At 42.1% G+C, this 25,463-nt stretch overlaps 1 protein-coding gene across 27 annotated transcripts in view; it reads right to left on the reverse strand.

The window, feature by feature from the left end:
- The window catches only part of LRRFIP1 (LRR binding FLII interacting protein 1), a 146,415-nt gene that overhangs the window by 33,935 nt on the left and 87,017 nt on the right, over positions 1–25,463 (reverse strand). For 8 of the 27 annotated variants that reach the window (XM_057744874.1, XM_057744856.1, XM_057744851.1 and 5 more), the window contains exons 3-12: positions 24,604–24,621; positions 21,213–21,260; positions 19,560–19,604; positions 18,896–18,946; positions 15,856–15,894; positions 12,287–12,334; positions 9,762–9,824; positions 6,196–6,240; positions 5,074–5,139; positions 712–801 (exon numbers count right to left, since the gene is read on the reverse strand). The exons of 4 other annotated variants lie outside the window; for them this stretch is intronic. In XM_057744874.1, coding sequence (XP_057600857.1) covers positions 712–801; positions 5,074–5,139; positions 6,196–6,240; positions 9,762–9,824; positions 12,287–12,334; positions 15,856–15,894; positions 18,896–18,946; positions 19,560–19,604; positions 21,213–21,260; positions 24,604–24,621 — 513 coding nt within the window. The remainder of the gene's footprint in view (positions 1–711; positions 802–5,073; positions 5,140–6,195; positions 6,241–9,761; positions 9,825–12,286; positions 12,335–15,855; positions 15,895–18,895; positions 18,947–19,559; positions 19,605–21,212; positions 21,261–24,603; positions 24,622–25,463) is intronic. 15 more of the 27 variants (XM_057744866.1, XM_057744871.1, XM_057744872.1 and 12 more) reach the window with 10 other exon arrangements.

Consider the following 25,463-nt stretch of genomic DNA (forward strand, 5'->3'; position numbering starts at 1 on the left):
TGGTTACCGGGGGCGGGGGGGGGGAGGGATAAAGGAGGACATGGGGAGGGGGGAGAAGGGATAAACTGGGAGATTGCGATTGACATATAACAAACTACTGTATATAAAATAGATAACTAATAAGGACCTATTGTATAGCACAGGGAACTCTTCTCAGCACTCTGGAATGGCCTATATGGGAAAAGAATCTAAAGAAGAGTGGATACATGTATACGTATAATGGATTCACTTTGCTGTACAGCAGAAACTAACACAACAATGTGAATCAACTATACCCCAACAAAAACTAAAAAAAGAATAAAGTTAACTGGGACAAATACAAAAGAAAGTGAATCCTTCAAATTTTTAAATCATAAAAAAAAACACATCCACACTCATGGCTACATTCCTCCCCCACTGTGCAGAGTTCCCTCCCCCCAGTGAGACCTGCATCTCTTAAGCGCGGTCAGCAACTTCCTAGATGGTCCTTTAGAAACTGAGCAACACAATTCTGAACTCACTGAATAGTCATTTTCTAAATTTGGAAGCATCTTCCCCAATCTTGTGTTTACTCAGACCTGAAATAAATCATGCAAAGGCTTTCTACTTGCTCCTGGGTTCAGGCAACTGGAGGTGGAGGGGTCTTCTTACCGGACAGAGAAGTAAAGGGCCCAAGGCGAGGGGGAGGAAGGAAGGAAGCACAGGGGTGGCAAGAGCGAGAGGCCCACTCACCACTGGGCTGGCCCGTGCGGAGCTGGCTCTGGAGGAGGCGCGGGAGCTGGACTTGAAGTGGCCGCTGTGCTCTGAGGGCTGCCCACCCAGCTGGCCGAGGGATAGGCAGACAGAAACAAAGGAACAGGTCAGCGAAGGTGGAAGGAGAACGGAGGCCACGCGACAGATGCTCTGGTTAGCTGTGAAGTCAGCCAGGAGCAGCCCAGAAAGGAAGAGGTTAGTGCAGCCGACGGCCGGCCCCAGGAAAGGAGCCTGTGTCTTCCCAGCATCCGACACATGGCCACTCAGAACACAAAACTTAATCACACTATCAAGAGAACACAGAATTCTTGGTTAGTAGGAAGAAAGTAACACAAAGCATCTGTTCAGCTCAGGTGTGGAGGACACCTAGTTTCTGTGCAGAAAATCCTCAGTGATGTGGAAGAGACTGGTTTTGAGAACGTGAGCTGCCTCCCAGCACAGAAATTGGAAAAGGGCACATGGCGGGGGGCCTGGCTTTGGGACAGTTGAAAAGTTTGCTTCTCTACTGTTTTCGCAAGTGAATACAAAATAAGATTTAGGGTTAATACAAAATCAGGCATGGCTTTTTAAAGTGCCACAGGACCTATCTGGTTGCCTATGTGTATATCTGTCTGTCTATCCATCTACCTAAACTTTCTCTCTTCTAGTAAAAGGAAAACTCCAGCAACTCATGTATCTGGAGGCCATGCCCTCGTAATGTTGATTTGTACTCATGTTTGTTCTAGCCTAAATATATTTTCAGCTGAACAATGACAACAAAATCTTACCTTCCTCTTGAACAAGGCAGGGTCGGGGGAGGGTGGGAGGGGGGGCAGGATTCAAACACCATTTAGGGCCACGGGCATCGACAGACTGAGGAACTGGTCTGAGAGGCCTGCGCTGACTGTCCTCTCCCTGCCCCTGGGGCCTCCCAGAGACCCGCAGGCATTATCCCCGCCGCAAAGTATAAGGAGCCACAGAGCTCCAGGGGTGCTTGTGATCCTTATCATAAATACCATCGCTTCCTTCACCAGTTTTTCCACCAGAGTGGAATTTCCGAGGGCAGAGTCAGTGTCTGTTTTGACCCCGGCTGAATCCCCAGGGATCACACGAGGCCTGGCACACAGTAGGCACTCGAGAAATACTTGTTGAATGAACCATTTCAACTTTAGACTGTAAATAGCCTTGGTCAAGATGAGTAAGTTCCCCAGACCCACCCTGCCTGTACTCATTCCTCTGCTGGATAAAAATTTATTGTATATTTACACTTAGATGCAAGACCCTGTTTCAGATGCACAGATAATTCAGCTGTACGTACACCGTGTAACAATCACTGCCACGGATGGCACGTACGAGAAATTTACGGGCACGACTAGCCTCACCTTTTAGCTTTAGTGTTCAAAATAAAGGAAAACACCTAACATCAGCAACTTTAAAGCAGAAGTTTTTCACCTTTGGGTTTGCTCAACCAAAAGAAAGGGAAACTTCCTCCTGTAGACAAACCCTAGTGTATTCTATGTCATTCATGTCCTGGTTTACAGTGCTGAGGTAGGACAGATTGTTAATAGGGCTTATTTCCCACCCAAGTTTCCCCAATTCCTGAGTCAACAACTGCTCTCAAATCATCTGATCTGACTTGATCATGCGGAAAAGAATAAGTATAAAGTCTGTGTCACTGTGGTCCATGTGGCACCTTTGGAGTCCCCTATGCTTTGGAGTCAGCGTGGCTAATGTGGGCTGACATAAGGGAGAAAGATCTGAGTCCAGGGTCCATCTCTTATCGGCCATGAGATCTTGGGAAATTTATGTAGCCTGTCATCTGTATCAAGGACACTGACCACATAGGTCCTGAGGATTACGCAAGAGAACGCAAGCTGGGCTCTCCCCCTGCTATCACTTACTGCTAGAAACAACTCTTGCAGCTCCTGGACCAGGTGGCATCGGTGGTGATGACCACTTCCCAGAGGGTCAGAACAGCTAAGAAGGTCATTTCACACATGGCCACGAGTCCTTCCTACAACACGCACACAGCTTACTAATGGTAAGGAAGGTTCAGACAGGATAGAAAGGTTTTCAAGCAAAACCGTTCTACTTTTAAGAACTCATCATTTAATCACCTAACTGTAATTGTAATTAGTCATTTAATTGTAAACACATACTGCGTCTGAGGCTAAGTTCTTGGGAGAATGGAGACAGAGACAAGTCTTTCAAAGTGGGCTCAGGACCGTCTGATGCAGGCTTGGGGTCAGCCTGGACTCAGATCACAGCACTACGGGTCAGGACAAGAGGGACCCCCAAGGTGCAGTGTCCTCACATTTTTTGTACGTGTATTTGTCCATGGCCACAGCTCCTAGCTGGCCGGAGAGTCTGCAGAGGCCGCTTTCCTGAGTATGGGTCACTCCATATCCCCTTGCAGGACTGCTGTGAGGGCTGGGGGAGGGGGTGGAGATGAGAGAGGATGAGAAGTCAGTGAACCTTCCCTCCCGCTCAGCCTGCTGATCTGCGGTTGGTCGGCACACAGTTGATGGTCCAGAGATCTCTCCTGAGGGGTTTTACCCCAGGGTTCAATTTGTCCCACTTAATCCAGCAAACATGTGCTGTGCTCCTTCTGCGTGGGAGTGCAGTGTTAGGTGCAGAAAAATGTCTTTTTTATTCTCTTTTATTTCTTCTGCTTGGTGTACCAGGCACATGAGCCCTATTTTAGGCATTCTGCTGTCAGGACAAGAAGAACTTTCACTTCCTTAACTCCCTAAAGCCATCCCTCCCAGGCAGTTCTTATTGGAGGCTGAAAGCACAAAATAACTGCTACGCAAAAGAGCAATCACTGATGCCAATCATTGTGATCTGAAGGCCAGGAATCAGCTACTTGAAAAAGTCCATCTACAGAGGCAACATTTAAAGAGAATCTATGAGACGTACATCCCGCCACACATTAGAAGTTCTGCTTCGGTGCTTGGAAAGTTTCATCCTCTTAAAGAATTAGGATGCAGTCTCTTACTGATAAAAGGAAATCATTTAGTTGCATTTTATCTGCCATATAGGCCAGAGCTATTTCATCCATTAGGTTTTTGAGCTTTTATAAGGGCCTACAAAAATATTTAAGTGCTAGGAAAAAGACTTAATACAGTGGGCTCCACTGCATTAAACTTTCATGCAATATAAAATTGTTTAATTCAAGTGTTTAATTAGATGTCAACAAAAACTCATGCTACGTGGAATGGCATATACACACTACTATATAAAAAATGGAGAACTAATAAGGGCCTAGTGTATAGCACAGGGAACTCTACTCAGTACTCTGTAATGGCCTATATGGGAAAAGAATCTAAAGGAGAGTGGATATTTGTATATGTATAACAGATTCATTTTGCTGTACACCTGAAACTAACACAACATTGTAAATCAACTATACCTCAATAAAAATTTAAAGAAAAACTCATGCTATGTCAATTATTAGATTTAATATTTATAAAAATTACATTCTGAAGAAAACTGTAGGTTACCCTGGCTTACTTCATAAGAATACCTGAATATTCATGATGATTGGAGAAATACAATAAATCATAAAGTTGGATCATTTAGCCAATTAACGAAGTAGTTAATTATTTCCAAAAGCAAAATTATAAAAGCACTTTCAAGTATTTCTCAAGCCGTTATATCTCATGTGGGGCTTGGATGCATCCTTCTAGGATCTGTGGAGGAGCCCTGGGATGCAGAAGCATCTGCCCCTGGGGAGGGCTGACTGGGGCTGATGCTCAGTTTCAACTGGTCCTCACGACAGCCAATCAGCTTCCTCACTTCCAAGGACTGATCCCATTTTTCCATTTTGTTTACCTTTATCCTTCAGTCATTCACTCATCTTTTTCATTCAACAAGTATTTCCTGCACAACTATTACACCTTTATTGAGAACCCCATCACTTCAAATCCTTTGAAGAGGTGAAAAGATCTCTTCGAAGAAAAAGGAAATTCCATATGTGTAATATTCTGAGTTCTTAAATTTGTTCATCTTCCTCAATTATCCAGAGGTGAGAATGATTTGTGGCCTGTTGAATTCCCTTTTGACTCCTTTTATTACTATAAGATCACTTCATCCCTTGTTGCAGGGAAAGAGCAGATGAAACTCAATTAAGATGAGTCTTTCTCCCTTTGACCTTAACATAAATTGATGATTGAGGACATTAACCACCAAAGGCTACATGACTCATGTTCCTCATGACCCTCATTACCATGGAAAACTGGGACGAGACAGTGTTTCCTCCCCATAAGTCTGGTTAGTTATCTCCCAGAGCTGGAGCTGTGCTGAGTGAGTCACCCCAGGGTCATGCAGCAGAAAGCGCAGGAAACACAGAAAGTGCCTTACAGCGTGGGAACCGCAGGCACTGCCCCGGCGAGCCCCACTGAGACTGCTCTCATCCGACACAGACGCCTGTGACGAAAACAGACCGTCAGGACAGGGCACCCTTCCTCTCTCCACTGGCACCCAGGAAACACTGAAACATAAGCTGAGGAAGAGTGACATGTGCCAGGGACAAGTCCTGAAAAACATCACAATGGAAGACATGCAGGAAAGGCTCAAACCCACCTCTACAGGCAAAGGCTGTGCAGCAGAAAAACAGGGTCGTGAAAAAATCTAAGAGAGAGGAGCTTTAGTTGCTGTCAGCCAACAGGCATGCAATAGAATGTCCAATAGATCCTTTAAATCTATGACTCTGAAAAATATTCCTTTGCTAAGTAAAAACTTGTTAACCTAGATTTAAAATGAGCAGACAGTTCAAATATTCTGAATAAAAATAGCATGTTGATTATATAGCTCAATTATTCTATAATTCTTTAAGAATTTCTAACTAGAGAATAGAACATTTCATTAACTTGAAGATCCTATGTAATTAACCACTGAGGGTAACAAGAGTTTACAATACCATGAGTGGAATTTTAATTTCCCGTATTTCCCCTTGAGGACACAGTGGGTCTGGACCAGTTACACATCTAACTCATAAGTGTGAAATCTGATGGAAATTCATAAAGTTATTAACCGTTAAGAGTATAGCTACTTTGAAAACTTAAGTTTCTTGCAGGGCATAAGTACCTTGTATTTAAAACTGTTAACGTCCAAAGTAATATAGCATAATGGATTAATATCTGTTAAGGTTACCAAAGCAATAAAAAGCCATCTTTCTTTTTGCCAACAGATTATGCAAATGTTGCCAATACTTTATTCCTGCCTAACAATCCTATACAAACACCTGTGTTCCCCAGCTATCGTCAGTGCCGGGAGAAATAAACCCCAGATCTGGCCAAAAGGGGCTGCACGTGCAAGCTCCACGTAGAGGGGTAATTCACCCCGAGAAGGGTGGCAAACAGGTAGGTCCACCTCACCCTGAGCAGGTGCTCGGTGGGGGAGGGGCACGCATGCGCAGTGAGGGGCGCGGGGGAAGCCGGTAGGGGTGCAGGGGCGGGCAGGGGGTGTGGGAAGCTCACGCACCCGGTAACTCCCAGCTGGCCGGGCCGCGCCATACAGATAGGAGGGCTGGAGGATGAAAGCAAATGGCAGGTTTTTAAACCCTTGAAAAAACAGCAACAAATAATCGTGACAAGGTAGTCATGATGCTTTCAGTGATCATCACAGCCAAGTTACTGTACGACTGTTAGAAGAAAAAAAGTCCACGAAGGCACCATGTTTTCAATAACTCTGATAGACGGAAATCGACGTTTACAAGAAAAATAAACATGAGATGATTTTTAACTTTAAAATAGAAAACTTCCCCCAAATCTCGGAAATATGGCTGTTTTCTGGTCATTTCTTTTCAGGCATTCCTGGAAGAAAGGGTCAGGGAAGGAGACAGAAGAGTGACAAGGTCAACACCACCAACAAGAGCCCCAAACCCACAACTCAAAATCCCAGGTTAAGAAAGCACTTGGGGGTGTTAATACACAGGTTTCCCCACAGGAACACTTCCGCAGGAGTAGCCTGCTTCTTTCCATCAGAGGATCCCAGTAACAGTCTCCAAGATACAAAAGGAGCTGTAAGGCAGCTTCAGCTGCCCAGGGCTGGCACATCCCTGTCACAGGGGAACCCACACCTGGAACAGAGACAGAGCCTGGGCAGGGCGTGCAGGAACACAAGAGCAGCTCGCTGGTGTGGCCTGAGCCTCAGCCCCGAAGAGCGTCATGACCTGTTTACAGGCAGAGGCCACAAGCCTGTGGGGGAACGACGTACAGAACCGGGGATGAACCACTCAGCAACACAAGCGACGTGAGGATGCAGGGAGATGGCAGTTCAACCTCCATCACGTGATGTGTTCTTGGAGCTCGGACTCCGACTTCCTCCTACAAGAACAGGACTTGTATACCTGGAGCTAAAAAGGCCAAGTACCTTGGGGCTAGCCTTGTACAAACAGGAAACACAGTGGAGAGAGAGCCAGAGAAATTACACCATTCTCCCCACTTTCCAAGTCAGATTATGCACAAAAGCCTTCCAAATTGCTTCCTGGACATATTTACAAGAGAAAAATGTTTTTTAAAAAAACAAAGGAAACCCCAAATGGGGAACAATTGCTGGAAAAGGAGGAGAGACCCAAGAGACCAATTTTTTGGACTTGAGCTTTTGAAAATATACATTTAATAGAGCCTCCTTTTTCCTTAACTCCTTAAAAAAATAAGATCTTAAATTATTTTTGATAAGGTTTTAAAAGGTTGAGAAAAGTCTTAGTTAGTTAAGCCAGTCGAAACACCTACTAAGCTTTGCTCTTTGGACTTCACATGGAAGAGGTTGAAGTATCCACATCCTCTTAATCAGCAATTAAAGTGACAACAGAAGGAAAGAAGAGGAAAGAGCAATGTGTAAAGGAGGACAGACCCGGTTTCCATTCTGGGCAGACAGGGGTTTGGGAGCAAGGCCACGACTGAGAAGCCCGGGATCGGAGCAGGAAAGTCCCTGTAATCAGAGAAAACGGGCCAGAGGGGAGAAAGGCTCACAGCTTCATTCATCTGAAAGGCATTATCAATTCACACGAAACTGATTTCCCGACAAAATCAGTAAAGGACATGCACTTGCAGGGAAGAGAGAGAGAATGAGGGGAAGGAAATAGTCCAGTTAACTGACAAAGCTATTACCTGGGACAAATTAGGACTTTTAAGTCTACACACAGGCAAAACCAGATTTCATTAATTTGAACTGATAGCAGGGCCGCTGGGGTTTTGAAGGTCTTTCTAATGCAAATTCTAATTTTTAAAGTTTGGTGGGAAAAAGTCACAATTGGGAATTTGCAGGGATAGTAACCTCTATTCTACATAATAAAATATTTCATTGGAGATGATCTCTGGCTTGGCCTCCGTCATTAGGTATTTACATGATGCTTATGTGTTCAGGATTCACAGAAGACATGATAGATTCAGTGGTACAACTCTGAGACCAACAGTCTATACAAGAATTCTGGGGAATACTACTATATAAATTAACGGTTTCCCAGAATAAAATGTTCAATCCACATTAAAGCATCCTTGAAGAGGTTGCTAGCTGTTTCAGATTTCCAAGTCAGCAGTATCCTACTGATCACACAAACCCAGGGCAGCCCTTGAATAGGGTGAAGTAGTTCTGTTCAAGTAACTTGATGGCACCTTAAGACATTCTCCCGTCCATTCAAGATCCCATAACCTGTGCCTGTTGTTCCTATGCCTTGGATAACCTACACCAGAATGGACTGAGGGGCAGGCAAGTGCAATCCTGGGGTGGGCAGGAAGAATGTTTCTAGTATTTTAACACAAACCCAGAAACTTGCTCCAGTGGTTGAGAGAATGCCTTGTGTAGAAGCCATTTCGTCAGTTAATTTTGGTGAATAATTCACATCCAAGTATTACATAGCTATCAGCATCTTCTATTTTAGAGGAAGGAAGCTTGGAAGTAAAGTTTTCTGAATGACCAAGTGATCTTTTCAACAGCAAAATCGCCCACTGAATTAAGAAAATGCACACAATACGCAAAAAATTCAAGGTGACAAACTCAGTAATCCTTTGGTGCTTACAGCTGATCTTATATTCAGTCAGAATTCATCTACTGGGGGAAGGAAGGGATGGAGTATTTATTATTAGAGGGGGCAGCAGTGGGAGTCTGGGAAGTGGGCAAGCTGATGGGGTGACGGAGGAGCTGCCGGCAATATCTGGCCTCGCCCCCGCCCCTGCCCCACGCAGCAGGAGTAGAAAGTGGCAGGGGGCTGAGGCATGACAGGAGTAAGGACAAAGGAAGGACCAGGAGTTAGACCACTGTGGCTCTACCTGGCTAGTTTCTATTCTTTTTCCCCTATGTATTCTTTAAGATTCAGTTGACATCCTTTGTTGTGACACTTCCTGGAAAAATTAGTTTCTGCACCAGTGTATCCCATAGGTGGATCTGCCTTCTAGAAGTAAATGCTTCCAGAGGACCTAACTCACCTGCTCATTTTTGTGATTTTCCTACCTAAACTAGTTCCCTAATGTTGGCTGAGTGAATATGAACCTTACCTAGGATAAACAAGCCTTATCTATTAGGGCCCTTAAATAATTGAGAAATATTTGCCTATCTAGATTGATGTATGTTCTTAAAGTATGGGAAGGAATGCTAGTGTGTAGACATTTGGATTTGAATTGGATTGGATTTCATTCCAAGTCTAGTCCATCCCTGTGAAATTGCCCAAGTATGCATGTACCCTGCAAAGTACCTCTGCTTTCAGGAACTCTCAAGGAAAGAATTTCAGGTCTTTCTTCTTTTTTTCCTTTTGATTAATTCCAACTACTAAACATCCACATACTTTCTTTCACTGTACCTAGCTCAACCCCACAATCTGTATTTAAACATCTGAATCTGAAGTCGAATGCAAAAGAGTGGGCTAAATCTGAATTAAATATATCATGTTAATTACTGCCCCGAAACTGACTTTAACAGTTATCCAAATTTAACTTCATTAAATAGACATTAAAAAAGAAAAGAGAGCTGAATTTACACATACAACATTGCATGCTACAAAACCTGTAGTTTCTGAAGAGAGGATGTGAAAGATTTAAATGGAAACAAACCAAGGTGTCTTCTCTGGATGATGACAAAGTAGAGAATCTGCCATCACTGCTGTAGCTGGAATTCTGAGCAGCAAAGAAGACAGGGTAAGTGATGAGCACTTCCTTACTCTCCCCAAAGCACTACTGTCCTCATCAAAAGGCAAATATGGAATCACACAGCCAAACCGGTATTAGTACTCCAGTAATCACACAACCAAACCAGTATTAGTACTTCAGTAATCACACAACCAAACCAGTATTAGTACTCCAGTAATGCCAAGGCAGCAAGAGAATCGACACACTCCACTACAGCAGGAGCTCTTAACCACTAGGGGTTCAAGCTTTGTTTTACTTTTCAGTGTTTATGTCTCAGTGATGTCATGTGATTTAACTATTATCATTATTTAACTGTTTATACTAAAATTTATTATTATTTGTAATTATTTACTAAATCTTATGATGGACCATCTATAATCTCTTAGGCTAGACTTTCTGTATTCTATATCTTCTTAGGTTAACTGAAATTCCATTTATTGCACAGTTTTCACGCTTTCTTCAGCCCAGCACATCTGAGGGCTACAGCTCAGCCCAGAAGCTCCAGGGAGGTGAGTGGAGCCTGAGAGAACGGCACCCTCTTGCAGCTGAGAACCATCCACAAAGGCTGTGTCCTGCAGCCATCCTATAGTGTGTTAGTACACAGTTTATAAAGATCAGACCCAACCGAGAATGTGGATGGGGAGGTGATGTGTGGGACCTAAAACAGCAGTCCTCCTCCATGGAGACTTTGAGTTCTCTTATGGAGGAAACAGACATTTCCGAACCCTTATCATCAGTCTGGTTGTCTTCCAGATGAGCCCACAGACTGGTACTTCCAACATCTAAGAAATTTCTCATTCCCATCCAATTTTTCTCCAAGCCCATCCTTACACTGTTCCTGGAGTTTTTTGCCCCTATAGAAAATGCTGCCTTAGATGCAGGCTATTTAGTGCTTCAATCATTGTATTTCCCGATTATTTATTAAATCAATTTTACTTCCAATTTCACTCTGTGGTGAACAGTTTCATGATCAAATTCTTTTGTATCTGATTTCTAGAGGCATTACTTAATCTTAACTAAATCACAAGGCACACTTTTACCGTTTCAACATACAAATCAGAGATGAAAATATCTGGATCTGCGTACAATGCAGAGCTCGATGCCACCTTGTACGGTCACAAACATGCAGCTACATGTTTGGGATGTTCTAGAGAAGAATGTAATATTGGGTAGAAGTTGGACTAAAGAGCTTCTAAAGTAACTTCCAACTCTAAACTATGATTCTTTGTGGTTGATATGGTGAAACTGTATTTATGGTGAGAAGTTACTAACTAGTCAAATTTAACCCCAATAAGCTGGGGGGTGGGGCGGGCATCAGAGCTCCAGTCCCATAAAGCCAGCACTAAACAGCCCACAGGATGCGGAGCACAGGAAGCAAAACTGTCAACATCCCATGAGAATGGAATGGATATTGCTGGCTTCTGTCCTCGGGTGCTGTATCACCTTAAAAAAAAAATATAACAGAGCTCGAGAAAGCCCAAAGGTTGTCAATGCAAAAACCAACAGAAATAGGAAGACAGAGCCTTTAAACTGGATTTTTTAGTTTGGAATGAGAAAAGCTTAGGTGAAACAGAAATATATGCAATCCTTAATAGGGATGAGAGGGTAAAACCGGATCTGTCAGTTTCAGAAAGCTAAGAGGGTGTCCTGTTACCCCTTTGAAACCTGAAAATGTATATATGATACTTTAATACCTTAATAGAACATAATTAAGATAAATTAAAAGACACACTATTTTACACAACTAGTAAAATTCATTACTACAAGAAAATAAATGAAGCAAATGAAAGGACAGGAAGATTTTAGAAATTTTACTGTGTAAGAGATCTGCAGCAGGTCAGGAACTGAATTAAAATGTATCAGGTTTAACCATCTGAAATCCCCAAAGACCTCCCTGATAAATCCTAAGGCCTTCCCCACTCCTTTCTAGCTGCCCTGCTATTGGTTCATTTCTTTTTCTTTCCCTTGTAGAGCATCCCTCTGCTGCCTCCCTCCCCAGAGCTATGAGCACTGCAAGCATCAGTGTTCAGCAAAACACAGGCTCTAGTATATGTGTCTTTGAAATTACAAATGAGAGATGTGGACAACAGTGAAAATGTCAAATTTCAGTATATTCAGGAGCTGAGTAAACTTCATATACACATTACACACATACACCCAGGGCAATAAAATAGTTAAAGAGCCAACCCTTAATTTGGCCTTTTACTACTTAAGAGATTCCTTTCCATATCAATCTCTTACTCTAACACTTAGAATGTTAGAAGACGAACAGTCTAAGGTTGCTAATCAGCTGAAAAACAGTTTTCATTCTGTCATGCACACACACACAAAGAGAAACAGATCTACTATAACACAGGAAAGAACCAAAGAAGCGAAAATTTAGCAATATTTTTAAAAAGCTTCACAGCACCCTGTTTGGATTTCGTGTCATGCAGATTTACTGTACTAACCCTGCCAGACCTTCTACTCAGGGACTGTGAGCCATCATAACCATTCGTCTGCGTCGTGAAGAAAAGGAGAAAAACTGAGATCAGTGCACAAATGAAGACACAGGTACAGGTCAGCCAGGTATAAAGTGAGTTTCTGGAGTGGAGCAGATGGACACGCCCAGGGTACCACGCATCCTAGCAGGCCCCCCACGGCCTCCACGCTCTGATCTGCTCCACTACGTCTCAGGGCAAACCAGCCTTGTCGGCAAATCAAGTCAGTCCTCTTAGTGCCACTGGTGACCATGGGGCACTCACTCGGGGACAGAGACAATGCCAAGTTTCTGTGGAGTGAGGTGCACGGGCCTGGGAGCACCTGCTTTCCACGGCAGTTTTCTTGGTTCTGGTTTTGCTGTGATGCTGCAGGAATCCCAGCCTGCGGGGAGCCTGGATGCCAGTCACATGGGCTGATGCTGCTGCCTGAGTCAATTCATTTTCAGCTCTTGGTTCAACATGAAGTCCTTAAAGACTATGGCTCTTTATGAAGCTCTATTCAGAAGATTCAGAGAGAGCTTCTACTCAATTTATAATTAAATGTGAATGTACATCACGGAAAAACTAATCTATGTTAGTTTTTCATTCATCCAGTCTTCCTACTTTGTTTTTCCAAGTGAAACCTGAGGACGTATTTCATGATTTCATAATTTGTTCTCCAGAAAAAAAGAGAATGATTAAGTTAAGCGTGTGCCTGTCTCCCTTCTCTTCTGAATTTTCAGCCAAAGCTTGGGCTTGTAGAACTGCTGTCATTCATCTATGAGGAAATTTCTGCCGATTCAAGATAAGGGATGTCAAAGTGTCAGGGACATAAGCAGCTCTTGAGACAGAAAAAGGAGCAGCAGTCCCCACAAGTGCTAAAATTGGAAGGAGATGCCAGGGGTCATGGACCTGAGTCCAGATTCCAAGTAGAAGCTTTGTCATGTGACCTTAAGCAAGTTATTTAATCCACTGGAACCGCTCCCTCCTTGGCTGTGAAAACGTGCTTGGTAATAAATACTTTACAAAGCCACTGTGAGGATTAAATCCGATTAAAATGAGTGCCTAGAAGAGTGGTCACTCTGAAGGGTGTCCTGACTGGACAGGTAAGTGGCTGGCACTTAGGAAGAGTCAGGGGAGGGGAGGCGGTCTGGCACATATCACGCAGCTGTGAGGTTGCTGAAGACTAATTATATGGATTTCCAAGCGGATGATAAATCCAGATTCATGAAACCTTGACTATAAAACTATGTATTTATTACTTGTGTTACAACTCAAGTCAATTTGAGGTTTCTAAATGAAAAGGAGTCTGTAGAAATCCTTCAGAATTAAAATTTAAAACTATGAGTACATTAAAACATTTCTGAAATAAATATGATAGCAAAAAACCTTTGGAGATTGACAGGAATTTTATTCAGTCTAATTTCCTTTTTTTCTCTCTTGAGAGAAATACTCTTGCATGTCAAGGACTAGTATATTTCAGACCGCAATCTTACTCCTTTGATGTCTGTTTAGAAGCTACTTTCTGGAAAAAATTAATATTGAAGGCTAATACCAATTGATTTTAGATGATTTTTATCTTGCTAATGAACAAGGAAGAAAAATGTATTACATATATAAACCCTCTGGCTTTCCATTGTTGCTTATAAAATACATACTGCTTTAAAAGGACAAATATTTCCTTTGGGTCTTCTCATTCTGTAATTAAGCCTGCAGCATAAGGCAGAGAGTCGGGGAAGGTTGGAAGAGCAAATGCACTCCAATTGTCCCTTTCTCTTTTGGCCTTCCATCAAAATGCAGGAAAAACCCTTCTTCTGAAGGCTTTGTGGAACATCCACATTTTTTCTGTTGTAATGAAATTCTGTCATAGAGAATGTATTCCTACAGTGTATCCCAAACCTACAGATCTCACCGACAACATCTCTATAGTGAGAAGTATTTGACTTTCTTAAAGAACACACCAAGTTTCTCCTCTTGGCTAGTTTTTCTGTGTTGATTTCAGATGGGTGTAGCTTTTTTTAGTGCCATAAGTGGGTAATAAGGAGAGTTGAAAATTAACTATAACAACATTAGAATAAAAAGTCCACAGGAGGCATATCACCTTCATCAGGTCTCTGATGTTTACCTAGCTTTGCTCTACAGAATTTTTTCCAACACTCCTCAGTGCACAGACCACCTGCATCCTGGTCACCCCTAGGATGTCGGAATACCCAGAGGCCCCAGAATATACATTTTAAACAAGCTCCCTGGGTGAATCTGACATACAATAACATTGAAAAGCACTGCTCTAAGGGAGAACACAATACAGAAGACATTCACCATCAGCATTTTCTAAAAGAGGGTAAGTAAGATATAGGAGTAAATGCCCCACCAAAAGCAATGAGCCTAATGGTAACTTGTGATTCGTCAGCGAACAACTACACGCAGCGCTGTCAAAGCAGCAACCAGCTTCCCACGTGACCATGCAAAAGGCAGCTGCTACTTTCTTTATTAATAGTTTCAGATGTTTTTCTACTGAGTCAAAAGACAGAGCACCTTCAAGGGCATTAGAGACGGGAAACAAAGTAAGAAACACAACATCAAAGCTTGGAAGTGCAATCCTTGATGCACTCAATTTAGTTTTAAAGGAAAGAACAGCAGCCCCTCCAGGAGGCTCCAGGGACAAGTGTGCTGTGCGGATGTATGGCCCTGTTAATTACCATCTTAAAGGTAAAAATATATTTTTAAAAACAGGAGTTTGCTAAATAATTTTTCAATGTAATGGCATGGATGAAGCACAAAATCCTTTTGGAAAAAGTCCTTCGAGTGAAGAAGTGTGTAATCTGCTATAATAATTTCAGTGCTGAGTCACTTTAATGCTGAGTGTGATTAATGCTGGTGAGATTCCATTTTTCTTCCTTTTAGTGGAATTTAAGTTTACAGGTTTTCAGAAAGCATAAGGTGTACAAACTCCTGTAGACGGATGTAAGCAGGGAAATTCTGAATTTAAATCTAAAGGCCTCATTTTTGTTACTGGATTTGGGGTCTTTCTCAAAGAGCACTTGCTGGCCAAAGAGCCATCTGGGACATTTAATTTGAAAGGATACAGATTAGACAATAATAGGTTTTTCATTAGATAAAATGACTTTAAATTCAATCTTTTAAAGGAAATGTAGAGGCTTGGGAATTCTTGATCTGATTTGAGTCCCCTGAAGAAGACACCATCTTTTCCATCTGGTGTCCGCAGCTGCTGCCCAGAGCCAGGCAAACGGCGGCGGCGCTCGCAGGCCGCGGGGGAGGGAGGTGTCCAAGCACGCTCGCCTGGGTCCCAGACCTGCCCCAGAGGGTCAGAGCTGCACCCAGGAGGCTCTGGGAAGAAGAGTGCTCACTGTGGTGGGTGCACCTGCTCTCTGGCCCTCAGTCCACAGGTAAGGACTGGTGGATGGCACGTGCGTCTTTTCAAACAAAGATGTACTTGGCTTTTTAGACAAATGCTCATGAGATTAGTGGAAACACCAAAGGTTATTATCTCCCACACAACACAGTTAGGATCAGGCCACATGTCTGCCCGACCATCTCACCCAGGCGTAGGGACCCCCGTACTCCAAGTCAGGCTGTGACTGTCAGAGGAAGGATGGGAGAGAAAAACAACAGAAAAGAGTTGCCCCAAATCAAGTAAAAAGCTATGTAAAACATAACAGAAACATAAAAAACAGGCAATCTTAAAAATCTTAACAAAGTTACATTTTTTTCACGACTTCTAGGATCTCCTCTGTATTTACAAATGCAGTTACATAAGCATGACAGCTACCATAGAATCCGTTAACACTCAAAACTTCCATGGCAGATGTTGCTATAATTCATGAAATCTGAGGCAGTCTGAGCAATCCTATTGCCCCCTCTACCTAATGCACTCTATTTATATTAGGCAAAAGGTGAATAGGTGCATCACTCCCAACTGTTAAATACAGAAGATTAGGAACTTATATCTAAATCTAGATTTTCTGAGAATGTCCATACAAACACTAGAAAAAAAATTTCTTCCACTTTTAAGGGTTTATCATCACTGTCATTGGAATGAAGAAGGCCTGTGTTTTGACAAAGTCAAGAGATAAAAGATATGGTCTTTGAACTTTGCAAACTAAAGGTTTCCGAATACTAAAACACATATAACAGTAGAAACTGGCCCTACGCAGAGAAGGGCTGAGATGAGCCCCCCTCAGGGGGGCAGTGGGGACCCTTGTTCGCCCACCAACCAGAAGAGGCCAGAGTTTCCAGGCCTCTGAGGGGCTTGGGGGACTGATGCTGTCACAGAGCCCTGGCCCTGGGCAGGCCTCCTCACTGCTCTGGGCTTGTTCTATGTCTGTAAAAATTAGAAGATTCGACTCTTATGCCCGGGATCAAAATTCTCAAGGCCTGCGGTTCTTAAAGAGAGTTATTTCTTAAATCAAGGGCATCACGGGAAAGAGCAGTGGAGCACACCACCTGACTAAAGATGAAACCATCCACCGCTGGCTTTCCACTTTCTCCCCCCTCTTACTTAGCATCCTAATTGTGGAGCTCCTCTCTAAAGTTTTATATTCTAAAACAAATAGGCTTGTATCTTGGCAAAGAATGGTGTCCAGCACAGAAACCGAGCTCATTTCTGGTTAAATTGTTAAAAATGAAATAAATGCTGTAAACACCTGAACAATCACTAATAGTACAACAGTTTTAAGCTCTTTGGGGTCAGGAAACCCTCTGAGAATCTTAAGAAAGTGACAAGCTTATTTTCCCAGAAAAATGCAGGTACATACAAAATCTTGAATACATTTTCAAGGAGTATCACAGATGGAAAATGCTATTTTGATAGAGTTGGGTTCTTTCTCCAGTCTCTCCTATTCTCTCTTGAGCCCCAAATCACTATTTTACATATTTTAGTTTTGCCCTCACTATTTCCATCAAAAGTTCCCTTGTTGAGCTCACCAATGTCTTGGCCAGTGGTCATGTGAGTCCTGTGCTCAGGTGATCACTCCCCTCCTCCTTGAAAAAGTATCTTCTTCTCTTGGTTTCAAGGACCTGACCTTCTCCTGGGCCTGCTCAACAGCTATAATTCCTGACCCTTGTCTACAGATTCTGCAAACTGAGTTCTGCATTGATAGTGTTTGGATTACATAAACCTTACTTCCTCTTATGTGAATCATGTCAGAAGGTATATGAGGAAGTTACAGCTATATGGTTAAGGAGAAAGTTTCAAATAGCAAGGAAGCTCTTTAACTGGCTTCACCTTTGAACTGTAACTTTCTGGCAAAACTACGACGGATATGCTTTTGGCACTTGAAGGACAATGATTACTGCCAACAGCAAAGCAACAATGTAAGCCGTCCTTCGGTGTCTATGGAGGGTTGGTTCCAGGACCCCCAGAGATACCAGAATCTGCGGATGCTCAAGCCCCTTATATAAAATGGTGCAGTATTTGCATATAACCTACGCACACCCTCCTGTATACATTCAGTCGTCTCTAGATTACTTATAACATCTAATACAATGTAAATGCTATGTGAATAGTTGTAAATACAATGTCAAATGCTATAAAAATAGTTGCCAGTGTGGCAAATTCAAGGTTTGCTTTTTGGAACTTTCTGGAATTTTTCCCCCTGAATATTTTCAATCCATGGTTGGCTGAATCGTGCAGAACCTGGGGATATGAAAGGCCAACTGTATCACCTTTACAGTTTATTGTTGTAAACAGCCAAATTAAATGCACATTTAGTGCACACATAAGAAGCCTAGGAGTGATATTATGATTTGTCACGGTGCTTAAAACCAAGCCTTCCACCCCATACAGCCCTTCAGGAAAATGGAGTGGCTACGTTGAGACCGAATTATTACCAGCAGGGAGATGCAGCATTAACCTGGTAGTAAACTACACTGGCATGCTCAGATTAATTAAGACTTAAAGAACTAAGCAAAACACATTTTTCTCTACTTCACCTCCAATACAAAGCATGCCACATTTCCATTTCCAAGTATAATTACGAATGTTTTTGGAATGTTTAAAGAAAAATGTGTTTTTGTGTTTATCGACCATCAGGCTGTCGGTGATGAAGAAATTTCATCATAGTTGATGAAAGGAAAGGCTCCCAAGGGCCCCGGGCTGGCTGGATTCAATGTGCTCCGATTTTCCACCGGGCAGCCTACAGCTGCTTTCAAGGAGCTACGGGAAACACCACTGAATAACAGTTATTTAACTTGTAGTTACTTTAACTGAGAGTCCAATTTGCTGGGGAGCATGTGGACTTCCATAAAGCACAGAATGAGGCTTCGTGTTCCTCTCATCACGCTAGCAGTGAGACAACTTAATCTAAATGCGGCAGTTCTGTGATGTGGACCAACATGAAAAAATGGTGACTTCCACTCTGGGGAGAAAGACACAACAAAAGTGCTATGCTTATCAATAGTCTCTCTACATCACAAAGAAACATCCCACCACTGAATAGATTTTAAATAAGCATCTTAGTTTAAGCTATTGACTGTAAGGCTACAGGGGTAACGAACAAGACCTCTGGATGCAGGGATGGAAGGGCAGGGAACGTGGATGTGGACTGTACCATGCAAACTCAACCATTGTTTTTTACTGACCCTCAGGCTTCCGCGGCTACCCACGGACATGCGCTCATCTTCATCAGATGCCTGGTAAAAAGAAAGGATGAAAACAACCATGAGGAGACAATGTGACACACACAGAGAAACCAATGCCCGGCGCTCAGCGGGAAGCGGCCGACCCCACACACGGCAGATCAGGCCCCTCCGAAAATCTCAGTGCAGGTGAGCCTGGGTTGTCGCCAGAAGGGTTTTGTTTGTGCCCCTCTGTTTAACAGAGGACTGTTTCTGGACAACACAGCTTTAAATTTATTTTATTAAAGTCGTGTTGCTTACTTCGCTGGTAACCTACGAACATATAGCTTAATGCATGTTACTCTGCAAATTACTCATGGGTATTCAATAGCAAAAAAAGCAGTAAAACTGTCATGAATATGTTAATTCTCAGAAAATTTTCAAATACTCCACTCACCAAAGTTAGGTCAAAATGCTAAAAGCTGAGTTCACAGTCTTTGTTTAGGTAATAGTATCAGTTAATTTCTTTCATAAGTATCATTAAGATATAGATATAGATACAGATTTACAGATAGATGTATATGCATATAGACAGATGGATAGAGAGACAGTTTATGTATTTCAGCCACTAAAACTGCAAATCAGACTCAGTCAGAATGGCGAGGTAATGAAGGAACACAATACTAACCGACGTGTTTCTTCTGGATCTACGGGAGTAGCGCTCACTGTCTTCCTACCAAAGCAACGGAGGAAACAGCACAGAAAGGTTAGAGGCAGACACAGAAGAAGCCTTAGATACTCCATAATACAGTACTTCTGATATAAATGTCAAACAAATATTTCCTCTGCTTTTGCTTAAAGGCTTCAATTAAACCACTGGGGGGAAAATGTTTGCTTCTAAAGTGGGGGCTGGTTGGCAGGGTTTAAGCACACAAATAATTGGCATATTTCATTTTGGCTTTAAAAACAAGTGTGTGTTGGGTGAAAAGCAGGGTCTTAATTTTTTCCGAATCTAATCTGATCCATTTAAATCAACCTACTTTTCTTCTTACATTCAAAACCTGACTCCCCTTCAGAAATCGGAAATCATTTTCGTAACAGATCCAATATGGATGCCACCCTCTCTACTGTATTTCATACATTCTAAGATGCTCCATTTTGCATTTGAACGTCTCTGAAGTTGGGGCATATCTTATAATCAAAGCTGCTCACAATTATAATTAGCAACTTTTTTTCTTTCTCAGTGGTATATAAAACACTGACACATCTTTTAACTCTGTCTTCAGATTTGATAAACATACATCTGCCTGTGCTGTATAAGCTTAAAATGATGGTTTACACATAACAGAGGTTGAACTTAATAATTTTTTAGATAGAGGAATTTTGTGCTCCTTATATTTTAACAACTGTTTTCTTTTATATTATACACAGACCTCTAAGATGTTAGGTAACTTCATATTTCCTTAGATTATTTTATGTATAAGGGACATTTAATAGGACATTTCCATAATGGTCAGGTTCCCAAATGCTACAAGTATGTGATGATGTCCATGAGGCTAGTCAGCAAAATAACAAGGACAGGAAGACGTGAGGAGCACTCAGGTGGACGAATGAATGAGAGGAGGCACCAAGCTGTGCTCTCTCGGGACTAGTGGACGGCTTCGGAACACCCCCCACCAGAGCCTTCCATTGTGGGGCGACATCTCCCCAGGGAGGGTCGTAAGGACAAGGGTATCGTGAGGGGCAGGCCAGCTCTTAATTGACTTAGGAGGACACAGACATCATGCCAGGAAACAGGGTGAGAAGGTAAAGGAATTTTCTCACCAGAGAATGGTTTCCCAGACACAGTGGACGAGGTGAGGGGGATACCCAGCAGTGAAAGATAAAGGTCAGAATGAGGTGACCAGGCAACTGACTGCATTCAAGAGTGAAGGAAATGCAGCATCACACATCCTCTGGATCCCACCTAGAACTGGCTAGACAGGATGATCACGGGGAGGTTCTCGTGCCGGGGGCCCACGCCTAGCCTGAGTGTCCCCAATGGGATGCCCGCCACAGAGGAGATCAGGGCGGCGGTGGGAGTGGAGATCCCCACAAACGCTGGCCTGGAGGCTCCAGGAGTCAGCTGCTACTGAACAGACCAGACACCAACGCCTGGCCAGGACGCTTTCTAACCAGACTTCACGTGGGACGTAAACAACCAGGCCAGATGCACACATCCCCGGAAGGAAATCTCTCAGCATTAAATTAGGGTGCAGCAGGGATCTAGCTATGTAATTAAAGTGTGGAAGAATCCAATTACAAACCATTTAAGCTTTTAGAAATCATATTCAAGGCCTACCATCCATTGCTCGATGTCGCCCCATTTTGTATCCAGCCCATAATATTTCTATAGACAGAAGGGAAAGAAAATTAGGCAAGAAGTGAAATGGTAACTGCATAGGACACTGTTCTGACATGCATTTCCAAACTGTTGCCCAAGCTGCAGGGTCAAGGTAACATGCCAAAGCAAAGCAGGGAAGAGCACGGCCGGGCTCTGCAGAGGCAGCCGCCCCCCCACTCAGTCTGTGAGCCTGTGAAGAGACCCCCCACCCTGCTCCTTCCGGGCAAGACAAGAGAGCCCAGGACAAAGCATTGCTGGGGTGAGGGGGTGGCCTCCATAGAGACCAGGAATTTAAACTGAGCCCAGCAGCATTTCAAGCCCCTCTGTAAAGCTGGTCATGCCTTCAGAGCAAATGTACCACTGGACTAAAACACTATTTAAGAGAATCCAAAGCCGTTCCCATGTTGCTACAACAGGAAAGAGAAAACCAGAAGAAAGGGGGAGAAATTGTGTGCTGACCCCTAGATTTCTGGTAGACTTGCTCCAGCTATCTGATAGCTATGCTAAATTTAGGCCCTCGAGAATTTCTGGGCTGTGGACGTCTTTACAATATGCTACTGATGGCAAGATGGCCAAGCAGCCTGCTGCAGAAGAGGTCTTGGTACAGCGAAGACAAATTCTGTTTGGCTTTTGCTTTAGCCAACACTTCCATGTTTTCACCTTGCTTGTCTGAACCGCAATGCCCAAGGCAGAATTAGAAAAGCAGATTCAGGATGGGTACTACTCTTCCTAAATACAGCAAATCGAAATTTAGATGGGAACCCAGGTAGAGTCTCAAATAATGGGGCTTTGCTGTTCTCCTCACTTTTCCCTCAATTTTCTATAAGAAAATCAAGAAATAACCACCCAAACCTCCCTATCATATAACACAGATGGGATTTTTCCCCTCACACGTGAAAAGCTTAAAATCAGAAGAAAAAACTGGATGCTAGAAGTACATGACAATTTTTGAAATTGTTTTACAATGACCCAAACAGCCTGCTGCTATGTTTGGTTTAGTTTCCATTTATTTTGAAGGGTGGCCAGATTTAAAATATATATATGGCTCTTCGATGGTCTTGCCCCTTTCTCTTAAAGTTGGCAGTAAGTAGAAAGTTGGAAGAAAAAAATTAGGAGGGAGAATTTAACTTAAACGTTCCACCAATACAGAACCCTAACATCCAAAGTACATGAGCCAAATCTTTCTGTAAGTTCCTTTCCTTAGACTATAAATTGAGAAAGGAAATAAAAGTAAACACTTCCCAGAGTCAGGTTTTAACATCAGTTTAAGTGAAATGCAACAGCTTAAAGCTATTTTGCGTTCAATTCATGGTAGCCCCGCTTTCATTGTCAAATCCCAGATATGAAAATTTGATGCCATCAACCCTCCTTTACATAACGGCTTAATTACAAAGAAAGAAAGAAAATGTGGTTTTTAAAAAGGAGGGGCCTATAGAAATTGACAAGAAGTAAATTCCAAAAGAAGTCTGTATTATCTGATTTTCTACTTCCATATTTTCCTTTTTGGCCAATTCTATACCCATATCAAATACTGCATTCTACCTATTACTCTTTTAGGACAAAAATAAGAACCAGTATTTAAAATCTTCCGTCGAGTTCGAAAGGTGGCCTTATAAATGGCTGCTGTAACTCTGGCTACATTGCCATGCCATTCCATGGAGGGAAGACACCCCTGGAAACAGTAAGTGCGGTTAACTAGTAATCCTGGTGTTAGCTAGCAGTGGCAGCACAGCAAACTCTAGAAAGTGTACAATATTGCAAATGTAAACTGCTATGATTAGCCGGTGAGTCATGCAGAGGGAAGCAAAAGCCATACGAACGCAGAAGTGTTTGACTTTCAGAAACAGCTTTGATTCAACAGAAGAGAAACCATGGTGAAGACAGCCCACAGGCTGGCACAGAACCTTACTGCCTCCTTTTCCGTTTCCGAAGTCTTAGTGACAAGGAGAGCCTTCCCTTCTCTTGGACACATCATTATTATAAAAATGTATATCTGCTTTTCCATGGAGGGCTTCCTGTGCTCTCTCAAGTTGTACTTTGTATACAAATGACCATTCTGACAAAGTTCTAAGGGTGTGCCCCTGGTGAGCTGGTAAAAAGAAATCAATCTTGATCCAGCACCAGATGGGAATGAATCAAAGAGGAAATGACCAGATAGGAGTCCCTTGTCTAGGTTTTAGACAACTATGTCCTGCTCTGTCAGTTACAGTGATGGTTCCCAGCCTTGCCTTTTACCTGTGAAATTCTTACCCAGATTCTCTACATGCGGTTTAGAACTCTAGCTTCAATACACATTTCCAAGTGGACCCTGCAAAAACTAACAAAGTCCAACTAGATTCTGGCACCTACTTAACTGGTTTCTTGATACTTTGGGGGGAAAGTAGTTATGCAAAGTGAGGTGGGCATGAAGGAAACACAATTTGGAACAGTAGCTGGTAAATGAGTCCAAAAAACAGAATTTTCAATTTACTGATATAGGGTGTTTAAAGGACTGGCATGTTCTAACCTGTGAAGTTAAGTCATCTTGTTTTGCTTTTCTTAGTTGCTCTCAAAGACAAATATAGTTCTTTATAAACAAAATAAATTTATAAACAAGAAGCTATTATAAATGTTGTAACAACAATTCAATCATGGGAAAGACTCACTGTAAACACTTTCTATAAGTTCTCAGGGAACCCCTCACTCCTTCTTTATTCCTGGGTCAGGATTCATTGACTTGGTTGTTTTTCTCTTTATTTTCTGTGTCTGGCCTGCTCAGTGCATTTATTTCTAAACCTAAGCTGCTTTTACAAAATACTAGGAAACAGAGATGCATGTTAGCATTCTGAATATTGGGATACAAGGCAGGTTTGTTTTAAGCTATTGGATTTTATTGTTATATCATCATTTTCTTTTTTTACTCAGTTTTTAAATCAGTATGTAATAGTATCTTAATGTATGGTAATATGCATTGGTATTTTAAACACTTACTAATAAAATTATACGAGAGGATAATCTTTCTTTTTAAATGTCTGATTTCAAAAGGTTTTCCAAATTCTGCAGTGTGATTTTATTTTGTCTTAGAATTAATCTTTTTTCTTAAAGAAACAATTTTCTAATTTCTTGAGAAGAATGGAGATGGGAAAAGCATTCAGTACACAGAACTGTGTGCTGACAGCTGCTTTACCTGAAGACTGAAGTGGGGACCTAAGCATTCTTGTTTAAACCAATTCATAAATAAAGCAGTAAAAGAAGCAGTAAGAACTTCGATGAGTTTTCAATCAAAGGCATTATTTCTGAAAGGTGATTAGGTCCTTGGCAAGGGAAAAAGAGTACATGCAGATTAGAAAATAAAGAAGGAAGAGCCTACCTTTTGAACCTGATAGATCTACAGAGAAGGGCAAAAGAAATTGGGAAAGAAATATAAAATCCAATTACAGAAGTAGAAACATCAGAAAGAAAGGTTCTGTAAGTACCTAGAAATATGAATAAAAGCCATATTGAAAAAAAAGTAAAAACTGGTAAAATATGAATGAAAAAAGCCTCTTGAAGTCTCGTTGAACTAATCAGTAATTTCATAACAGATTTTACATTCTATTTTAGATATATTGGTGAAAGAGGCACAACCACCCAAGTCTAAAGAATCCTGCTACTATTCTAATGCAGATTTGTATAACCTGTTACCTTAATGGGAAATAGAACTTCATCTTCAATTTAAAATTTCTTTTCACAGTGATCAAAGTTTAACAAAAAGGTACAGAAATTTAATTGGAAAGTCAAACTGGTCGAACTCACAAAGAGTGAAGAAAGATGCTTTCACGTTCTGGTTCATACTGATACAAACAGAATACCAGGAAAATTCCAGTCAAATGGAGTGATCACTAGGCTATAACTGAAAAAAATGTTAAAAGTTTATTATCATACCTTGACATACTAGTGTGCTCTGGAGGGCTCTCCCAATTTTGTAGTAATCCCTAGGTACCACTGAGATGTCTACTCCACTCATCCATTCGTTCATTCATCCATTCAACAAAATTTTTACTGAATCAGCCACTGTCCAAGGCACTGCCACAACTACGAGACTTGAGACTTGGTGCCTCTAGTCCTACGTGGGTGAGCATAGATCAATATATCCAACACTATGACTATTAAACATTCTGTCTCCAACAGAAATGTTCATCAGGTCAGCAGCAACCACAGATGCACTCTGACCATCGTCAGATCACCTGG

This window comes from Hippopotamus amphibius, chromosome 8 (assembly GCF_030028045.1).
Source record: "Hippopotamus amphibius kiboko isolate mHipAmp2 chromosome 8, mHipAmp2.hap2, whole genome shotgun sequence".
In the NCBI taxonomy this organism is placed as follows: domain Eukaryota; kingdom Metazoa; phylum Chordata; class Mammalia; order Artiodactyla; family Hippopotamidae; genus Hippopotamus; species Hippopotamus amphibius.